Source organism: Falco rusticolus, chromosome 1 (genome assembly GCF_015220075.1).
Source record: "Falco rusticolus isolate bFalRus1 chromosome 1, bFalRus1.pri, whole genome shotgun sequence".
In the NCBI taxonomy this organism is placed as follows: domain Eukaryota; kingdom Metazoa; phylum Chordata; class Aves; order Falconiformes; family Falconidae; genus Falco; species Falco rusticolus.
In genome coordinates this window covers 15670559-15680169 of record NC_051187.1, presented here as the reverse complement: position 1 = coordinate 15680169, position 9611 = coordinate 15670559, and the positions used below count along the sequence as shown (strand labels likewise).

General features: G+C 55.0%; 1 protein-coding gene across 1 annotated transcript; it reads left to right on the top strand.

Moving 5' to 3' along the window:
- Positions 1–6061: 6061 nt before the first annotated feature.
- On the top strand, positions 6062–9134 carry MRPS23 (mitochondrial ribosomal protein S23). Its single transcript, XM_037370715.1, has 5 exons — positions 6062–6196; positions 6333–6500; positions 7058–7135; positions 7242–7365; positions 8683–9134. The coding sequence occupies exons 1-5, from the start codon at positions 6153–6155 to the stop codon at positions 8839–8841; spliced, it is 573 nt and encodes a 190-aa protein (XP_037226612.1). The 5' UTR covers positions 6062–6152; the 3' UTR covers positions 8842–9134.
- Positions 9135–9611: the final 477 nt, after the last annotated feature.

Sequence of the window (9611 nt, the reverse complement as noted above, 5' to 3'; positions counted from 1 at the left end):
CAAGACTGGAGCTGCGAAGGCGGCAGACGCAGAAAGCCCAGCCTTCAAACACACACACAACTGTTTTCCCTGCCTCTCCGCGGGGTTTGGTAACAAAAGTCCACATTGCAGGCGCTGGCTCCCAACAGGCTCCTTTTCAAGCCCGCGCAGAGCCCACACGCCTTTGAAGTGGACACCAAGATTTCTGTCCGTGCGCGGCGCAGCCGGTGCACCTGTTGAGTGCCGCTGCCATTGCCCTCGCCGCCATGGCGGGGACTGGTGCGGACCTGCCTGCTTGGCCCTTTCCCTGGTCCCTGGCCACGGCCAGGGCTGGCTCGAGGTGTCCAGGGCTGCAGGATCTGGGTAGTGCCCCGTTAGCACAAACGGAGTGTTCCCTGCAGCACCAGGGCTCAGGCAAAGCCTGGGGTGCCGAGGGCGAGGGCAGGATGCGCTGGGCTGGAAGCACCCTGGGATGCCAGCAAGCGTCGGGTTCCTGAAATCAGAGCAGCAGAGGACGCACCCAGTGAGCCGATCCCAGCTGTGGTGTCTGCTCCGTTTCATTTAAGGAGGGATTGAAGAGCATCCCTCAGGCCGTGGCAGCCTGGCCGATGGGTTAGGGCATCCCAAGCCATGCTGGCCTTGCCTCCACTCCGAGCCTGCCCTGCTCCCCGCCGTGTGCCCGGCTGCCGGGTGGAGGGAGGTGCTGCAGAGGCGCTTTGCACCAGGCTGCTCTGTGCCAGGCAGCGTCAGATGGGTGTCTGAGGGACACGTCCCTGCCTGGCTCAGGGGGCAAGCGTGGCTGTGGGTGCGAGGGGCTAAGTGTGAAGCTGGGGCTTTGCAGCTGGGAACAGAAGGTCCTTTAGTCTCTGGGTGGGACTTTTATTCCCAGCCTGAGACTGGTGGAGTGGGAGGAGGGGCTCCTTTCCTATCCGCTGCTGGCTCGGGTCTGTAGGAGGCTGCTGTCACTCCCTCCCAGTCCAAAGCAGCTCTCTGCATATTTGGAAGGAAATCAAGCTTGGAACTGGATCAGCCTGTCAGTGTTCCAGCGCCTCTTAGCTACCGAGGGCTTAACTTTCAGCGAAGTTTCCACGAACGCAGGAAGCACGGACGGGCAGTCGGCAGGAGCTCGGGCACTGGCGGGAAGGAAATTCTGCTTCTCCCAGATGTGGTGGTTGTTACTGGAGGGCTGGTCTGGTGCGTGGGGCAGAGAGGCAGTGAAGCACTTGTGTCTGGGCACTTGCAGCGTGTGTTCCCACTGCTGAGCCCTTGGAGGGTTTGCTGTGCTCCTCGTCCTTGCTGGAGGACGGGCTGCGTCGTGCCATGGCCGCAGAGGATCGTGTTGAGCTCTCTTTGGCAGTGTAGCTCTGGGCAAGCAACGTCTCGCATCACGTCACAGGTCAGTCCTGTTGGAACCGCTGGCTTTAACAGCAGTGAGCGGTGTAGTGGTAAATGCTGCTGTTCCTCCTCTCCCCTCTCTGCTCAGCCTGCACGTTGGTGACACATTGGCTGGGAGCTAGCTTTGTAACCCCGCTGCAGTTTGCCGGTGGAGAGGTGCCTGAAGGCAGCAGGCTGCCTCTGCTCTCCTTTGGGCTGGGCTGGCCGAGCACATCCCCAAGGCGTCTGGCATCCTCCTGCTTCCCGGGACCACCCAGAGCCCACGCAGGGCTGCATGCGGGGAGCGGGGCTCAGTCCTGTGGGAAAATGGAAAAGGGAGAGCAAGGGCAGCCTGGGGGCTGCGAGCTGGGGTGCAGGGGCCGTGGGGAGGGGACGGTGTCACTGCAGCCTCCGCTGGCTGCTAGCGGTGGGTGCGAAGCCCCTGGCCTCGCTGGCTCTGCCTCCCCTGCCAGCAAAGGGTTTATGTTGAGTGGGTCTGACAACATGCACTAACCGTGAAGGGTCCTGTGCTCAAAGCGGGCTCCACACCCGTGAGTGCACAGGGTGGGCAGCGTGCTCAGCGCAGGGGCTTGGGGATGGCTCTGCTAACACCATCTAACAACTTGCCCTTAAATATCCTAGGTTAGGCAAAGCCTCTCTGAATGATGTCACTCTGTAGCCATTTCAAAATATCTTGGAGGCACAAAGCATCATTTTAATGGAGGATGAAGAGTGATTATTTTTATGTCCTTTTAAAAAAAACACCATCAGGTCTAATGAGTAGAAAGGCCACTAAAACTGGCTTGGAAGCCAAAATGCATTTCTTACATAAAAATACACAATTCTCAGTGATGTTTGTATCACTTCTATACAAAATGGTTTAAAAAGAACAAAACAAAACAAAATCTGTGACGTTTGTGAGTGTTGCTATTTTAGAATTTATTTCCATAAGTGATTTTTTTTCTTAAAGATGTTTAATAGTAATTCATATAATAAAGTCCCGTTGTACTCTTAACACTCAGGTGTATTTCGCTTTTTTGCTCCCATTTCATTACAGGGGGAAAAAGAAAGAAATGAGGGTGGGGAGGGGAACACCAGCTCTTATCCAGCTCTAGCTGTGCCCCTCATGGCTGCAAATGCCCAAAAGCCACCCTGGCTCAGTTCCTCCCTGTTTGTGGCAGTGCTGATACACATCCAATGATTTTCTTGAGAAAGTGAGCTCTGCGGGAGACCCGTTGCTGGTGAGCTCCTGTCTCCACCCAGGAGCAAGTCCTGCTTCCACCCGGCAAGATGTTTGGTTCAGGAGCAGGTCCCCTTTGGTGCCTGTTGTGGAAGAATGCGAGAAGAGCACTGGGAGCTCTTGGTGAGCAAGGGGCAGCGAGAGCCCAGGGTTCAGGGAATGTCCTGACACAGCCGAGGATGCTCTGGGGCACCCACTGCTGCTCTCTGCCGTCCCCACGCCGGGGTTCAGCCAGGGTCCAACGCAGGGGGCTCCGGTGGGGTCAGAGGCTGCGGGGGTGGTCTCTGCACCAGGGAAACTGTCCTGGCACTGAGCATGCTGGGGAGTAGGATGGCCAACCCACGCTGGCAGGGGGCTGCTGTGCCTGCGGGTCCCTGTGGAAGCTCCCAGCACAGCCATGGCCAGCTACTTGTGTGGGGATCTGCCTTTCGGGAAAGAGCGGAAAAGGAAAAACGCTGTGGCTTACCCGCTTCATTCTGAAAATAACAAGCCTCTCGGGGACGGGGCGTATGAGTTTTCTTTAAACTGTTTCATTAAGTATCGCACAGCAACTCCTCTGCGTCTGTCAAGCAGGCAGTCTGGCTCCTTCACGTTGTCTCCTGGCAGAACGGAAATATGTTATTATAATGAATTATTTCTAAAATACGTGTTATTCATCTCTAGCCCTGCACATTTCTGCACCATGCTGAGCTGGTGGGATCGCCGGGTCTGCAAAGTTGGGAGAACTGGATGGCGTTGGTGGAATTGCTCCCACAGGGACTGGTCCCAGCATCGCTCCTGTAGGAAACTGCCTGCTCGGTGCTGGGCTTGGCTTCCCCTTCCTTTCATGTTCACTGCAGCAGGCTGGAAGGGGGAAACTTTTGGTGAGAAACTCCTCGGAGGCTCAAAAAGCAGCACCTCAAAGATGAGGGGGGTCTGTGCTGAGTTTGTGGGAAGGGCAGGTGTGTGTCAAGCACCACTTAGAGGAGCTGGGCCCGTGTCCCCAGCCAGCACCCAAAAACTTGGCCTCAAGCCCTTTGTTTTGGGGAAGATTAGGACTTCTGGCCTGCCCAGGCTGTGCTGTCCTTGATAAATACCCCCCAGGCAGCCTTAGCAAGGCAGCGCCTCACCATGGGACCCTTGTGGGCAGCCCGTGGCTCGCAGGAGGGTTATTTCCCAGTGGCAAGGAGCCACTGAGGCTGTGGGACATGGCGCTTTGTGGGTGGCTCTGGGCGGCAGCAGCAGGGCTGGGGGAGCATGTGGAGCATCCCCCTCGCTTGTGGGGATGGGGCTGGAGTCTGCTTGCCCTGTGCCAGCTGTCCAGGAGCAGCTTTTGGTTGCTGGCAGGATTAGTGCTTCCCAGCCTCGCGTGTGGCTTGGAAACCTTCTCTGTCAAAGAAGATGCTGGAAAAAGTCAGGGCATTCTTGCCTTAAATGTCAAAAGCATCGAAATGCTAGAGAAACCCTGGATGTTGCCTTCCTGCTGCAGCCAAGCAAACTGTCACGAGCCTGCGGGGGAGCCAGGGCTTTTTCAAAGAGCTGAAAAGACCAGGGCCTGGCCAGTCCTTTGAGCGGCTCAGATGCAGCCCTGGAGCGGTCCCAGCAGCTCCCTTTTGAATTCTTCTGCTCTATGGGGGCAAGGGTTTTTCTTTCAAAATGATATTTTAAGAAGACCGGCAGCTGAGAAGAGCCCAGGACTGAACACTGTGGTCAGATGAGGATGGATGCTGGAGGTGTTTCAGACTGGCATCGAGTACCTGCTGGCTGTTGGTCTGCGGTGGAAATTTACTGCCCCCTTCCTTCCCAAGGATGGAAGATGGAAGGAGGGATGTATTTTTTTTTCCCCCATCAGCTCATTCCCAAGCTAAGGGCTGCACCTAGTGCCCAGGCATCCCTCGATGCAACACACTTCTCTCAAATCAGGCTGGTGGAAACGCTGGCTGCGGGAAGGCTGCTTACACAGGGCAAGGAGCCTGGGTGTAGCTGCTGGATTTTATAAATCGAAGTAAAAAATCCAGACCGGGGCTCTGTGCTGGCCCGGCACCATCTGCTGCCACCTCCTGGGCCCAGCAAGCAGCGCTGGGGCTGCCCGGGGCAGGATCAGGCCACGGTGCAAGCCCTGGACAAGGCTTGTGCAGACCACGGTGACAAATCCCCCCGTTTGCTCTGTGAAACCCAGCACCAAAAGGTGGCTGGGGTGAGACCGATCCTCCTGAGACCCTGCTGCTGGTGATGGCTTGTAGCCCGATGTCACCACCGGTCCCCAAGCTCCTCGGCTGCCACGTGGACACAGTGGTGTTTAGCTTCGGGGTCAGCAAACAGGGCAGATGTAAAGTGCCGGGGGTGGAGGGGATGACCCCCAGCCTCTGGGGACGTCATTCCTGTCGCACGGAGAGCAATGATTTCACCGAGAGGAGCCGCTGCAGCATGCAACAGCAATCTCTGATGTGTCCCCTCCTCGTGGGACCAGCCAGTGTGGGCGACCATGGCTCCTGCTTGGCTTGGGACTGTGTCCCTCACCCGGGACGGCTGTCACCTGCAGCAGGGCTCTGCAGTGGCCCAGTCAGAAATCAGAGCCAGCAGCCGGGCGGCCCTGCCGGGCTCTGCATGGGTCACAGCAGGGTGACAACTGCTGCCTTCGTGACAACTGCTGCCTTCCCGGGCCCATCCGCCCTCTTGGCTTGCGGGTGCCCATAGCCCACAGGGCTTAGGGGGGCACAGCTGTTGTCCTGCCAGCGGTGGTGCTGAGCAGGACCCTGCTGGTTCTGGATACAGCCCTTCCTCTCCGCCTGCCCGCAGCACCGCTGGGACGGCTGTGGCTCCGATGCTGCCGCCCCAACCCTGGGCGGAGTGGGAGCAGAGGGCGGCTGCTCGGAGCTGCCCGAAGGCGGGCTGGGGGTGACAGGAGGGGTCATCGGTGCTGGCTGCCGGGGCTGGGCCCCGCGTTCCCCCGGCCGTTTGCATGGCAGAGGCGGCTGGTTTCGTGAGGGGCGCTGCCTCCGGCCCCACGCAGCCGCACCAGCTTCCCCAGCCGCTCGGGGGCAGCCGGCCCGGGGGCGGTGGAGTGTCGGACAGGCCCCCCAGCCGGGGACAGGCCCGAGGCCTCGGTGAGGGCAAAGCCCGGGCTGGGGTGGTCTCCTCAGCAGCCCGCCATGGCGGCAGAGGACCCCTGAGGAGATCAGGCTTTTCCACAGGCTCCGGGGCTCCAGGCCCCGCCCGTGCGGCCCGGACAGACCCCCCCCGCCGGGAGCCCCGTCCTCAGGCCTGGCACCGCCACCGCCTGAGAGGGCCCCGGCCCCCCGGGAGGCACAGCCGGGTACGAGGGGAGCGGGAGGGCTGCGCTGCTCAGCGCGTTCCGTCAGGGGTTGGCCTGGGGGGCGGCGCTGGCCCTTTAAACTGGGGGACACACAGACGATCCGGCAGCACCTGCGCTCGGCCATCGGCTGGTGCTGCCTGGGCACCGCCTTCCGCCGCCGCCCTTCGGCCGTTGGCTGCGCGCCCTGGCGGCGAGGGCGCGCGTTTCCGCTTCCGGGTGGAAGGGCAGGCGGCTGCTAGGGGAGGCCCGGCCGCCGGCGCAGCCATGGCGGGCAACCGCCTGCAGAAGATAGGGAGCGTGTTCAGCCGGTGCGGGGGGCGGGCGGCCGGGCGGCGCGGGGCGGGCGAGCCGGGCGGGGCGGGGTGGGGTGCCCCGGGGGGGAGGCGCAAGGCCGGGGCGGGGCGGGGGTCCCTGAGCTCCCCCCGTCGCTCCTCTCCCCGGCAGGACCCGCGACCTGCTCCGCATCGGGGTGATCGAGAAGCCGCTGTGGTTCGATGTCTACGTTGCCTTCCCCCCGCTGAGGGAGCCCGTCTACCGGGTGCCGCGGCCGCGCTACGGCAAGGTGAAGGATGTCATCCCGCCCATCTTCTACCGGGAGGACGAAGTGCGAGCGTGAGTCACCGCCGCCGCCCGGCCGGCCCCGGGTGCCGGAGCTACACCGCTCCCCGCCCCGCTCCCCGGAGCTGCCCCCAGCCCCTTGCCTCTGGCCCCGCCGGGGGACACAGCTGCCCTTGCCACCGACCTTGCAGGCCCCGGTTTCTCTGTTTATACCGCAGAGAAACTGCAGTGCACGTTTCCACTGTGTTACCTTTGTATTTGTAATTAATGTATTTCTGATTACTGGCCGAGGCGCAAAAGGCATCGCCTGAGGCGGAGGCTCCCTCGCAGCCACAGGGCAGAGGCCCGTACAGCTCCCCTGGGTGCCCAGGGTGGGCTGCCTGCAGCTGCCTCCCAGGCTGGGGGGGCTGCAGTGCTCCTCTGACCCACCGGCGGTGCGGAAGATTTAACAAGCATTTATTAAAATGATTAAACATTCTGGAACGGGTGAACGTAACAGCTAATGGGAAAAGGAGAAATAGTTACATGAATATTCTTGTTGCAATGTTATTTACTCCCACACATATCCCTCTTGGATGGTTTGAAAAACTAAACTTTTCCTTTCTCAATAGGAGATTTTACAGAGTTTATGGCAGTGGTCCGAGACCTATCGACCTGTTGCAATCAAACTACAAATCTACTTGCCAGAGGTAAGATCTATTTATGATTAAACTAGAAATATTTCTGAAACCTCCTTTTTATGTTGGTGAGCCAAAGTGTTGTTTGTGAGAGTAAAAATACAATCTTGAAATCTAGGTTTGTTGAGAAATTCAATGAGCTGAAGGAAGAAGGAAAAATTGAAGAGGAAAAATTATTTGAAGAAACAGGAAAAGCCCTTTTAGCCAGTGGGATAATTTTACAGAGAAGAGGAACAGATAAAGTAAGTATTAAATATTCACAGCGTTACTTGGCCAGTGGATTCAAAAAACTTCGCTTCCAGGCCCTTAATGTTGAGTTAGCTCAATTTAATTCTCAGCAAAACAGTCACATGCGTGGTGGTCATAATAAAATGTTTTTGCTGTGCAGAGTAAACTTTCCTCTTAGTCATGAACGTGACTGGCCAAGGGTAAGGTACTTCGTGTGGGACAGAAACAAGAAATATTTGTTCTGGTGATAAAAGATGTAAGTCTTCAAGGCTTTCAAATTACCTAGCAGTGTGTCTTGGAAACCATTTGGAAATACGTGTATGTATTTACTGTATGCCTGTCAGCCCTGTAAGGTAGCAGGGGGTCGGTGAGAACTCCTCCAGTTCAACAATAACTAACACTTTTTTTCCATCCCTTTTTAACAGTTAAGCAGCCTAATGCACTCCCACTCTTGTTCTTCAGTCTGGATCCTGAACTGGAATCTTTTGCATAAATCTTGCAGTTTGGGTGGTTGTGCTTTGTTTTCTTGGGTTTGTTTTGTTTTTAAAGGTATTGAAATAAAGGTTTGTAGTCTGGGGATTGTCTACTTACATTTTTGGCAAGTAAGTAACTGTCCAAAGGAACTGTCTGAAGTGTTCTGCTACTGCTTTCTGTTTTCTGTACTGTACGAGAGAGGAAATGGCTCCTGGGTGCTTGGAGTCTAGTTTCACGTTGCTTCAGGAGATTTTCATGTAACTCTTCACATTAAAATGGGGTAAAAAAACCAAACTGAAGTTGCTTTTAGAACAGCATGTCAGGTAGAGTAGAACGTGGCTGCTCTGTGATGGTGATCTTTTACTTTGTTCATGCCTAACTGATTACCTTTTCTGCTGAGAATGCTGAACACCCTCAAAAGGAAGGGAGAAGAGCTGTTCATAAAAGCTGCAGTTTTAAACCATTAGAAAAATTCATTTATGATTCCCTTTGTAATACGCATTCCATTCTCCTCATTATCCAGTGATCTCTGGGCCGAGAGTCTGTGGTGCTTACCCCAGCAAGAGGCTGAAGGAGAACAGAAATAATTTCTGCTTAAAGTGCACTGTCCGATGAGCATGTGAAAAGATGAAATCACTGACTTTTTCAACTTTTTGCTTAAGGACAGCGGTCTCACTTAAAATTTTTTGCCACTGTGTTATACCTTCACAATAATCTAAGCATGAATTACACCTTTCTATTGGCTTTTTTTGGATGTAGAAATGGAGGCTGTTGCTTTCTGTTGCTCTCGTCAGTCACACTTTGACAGAAACTTTTTTGACCCTGTTTTTTTGGTGATTATCTGTCTTTAATTGTAGGTAGTACAACAGGATCATCAGCATGTTGAAACCAGGGATTCTGCGTTACACCTACGGCTTCAAACTGTGTTGGAGGAGATGCAGGAAAAGAAGAAAGACCAGGAGGAGCAGATGCCAGAGCAGGCAGAAACACAGAAGGAGAATCCCTTACCCTCCTGACAGCCATGCTGTTGTTCTGTGACACCAAGCCGCAGCATGTGCACTGGCTGTAGCAGTCACCTGCTCAGGAGCTGGCAATTCTGCCTCCACAACCTGCTGGTGATGAGACATTTTCTTGGGGGGAATATGCCTCAGTTTTCCGGCTCTAGTGCCTTCCGTGATCGTGTATGTGGCATGCGTTCTTATTTTCTCAAAAAATAATTTTTTGAGGTTCAAAGCTGTTACTTCAGATTGTGGGTTGGAAAATATGAGTATGAACGTGGAAAATTAAACATTTTCTTTGAAAATCGGAAGTTCTGCCTCTTCAGGTCTTATTTACAGTAGTAAAGATGTTTCTTAGCTTCTTGCCCTTGGTGGTGTGGGCCTTGTGACGGTCCTGCTGTTGAAATGGCAGGTACTGGTTGCCTGATGTGTTCTAACAGCTGTATGAACTGTCATCTTTTTATAGCTAATTGAGGAGAGTTGCTATTTATACGAACATAAAAATATGCTCTTCCTGTTCCGTCATTTGCTTAATAGGATAAAGTGTAACCATACCAGATAATTTGGACCTTTGGAGTTTTGTAGTGACTCTTAATGAAATTGGACACCTCAGAAGCGTGAAAGGTGCAATGTTACAGCTGTCTGCTGAAGAGAGAGTTGAGTGCTGCTACAGAAATAGTCACGGAAATGTTGGTGTAGAATGGTGTAAATAACAATCTCAGTAGGATTTGGAGATGATTAGATCCCATGCCTGCAAACTCCAGTGCCTAGCTTATTTTTCATTGAAG

Excerpts from the sequence above, each read along its gene's own strand:
- MRPS23 (XM_037370715.1), top strand. The coding sequence starts at position 6,153 with ATGGCGGGCAACCGCCTGCAGAAGATAGGGAGCGTGTTCAGCCG. Across the intron at positions 6,197-6,332 it reads ATAGGGAGCGTGTTCAGCCG|GACCCGCGACCTGCTCCGCA; the intron begins GTGCGGGGGGCG and ends TCTCCCCGGCAG. Across the intron at positions 7,136-7,241 it reads TACAAATCTACTTGCCAGAG|GTTTGTTGAGAAATTCAATG; the intron begins GTAAGATCTATT and ends CTTGAAATCTAG.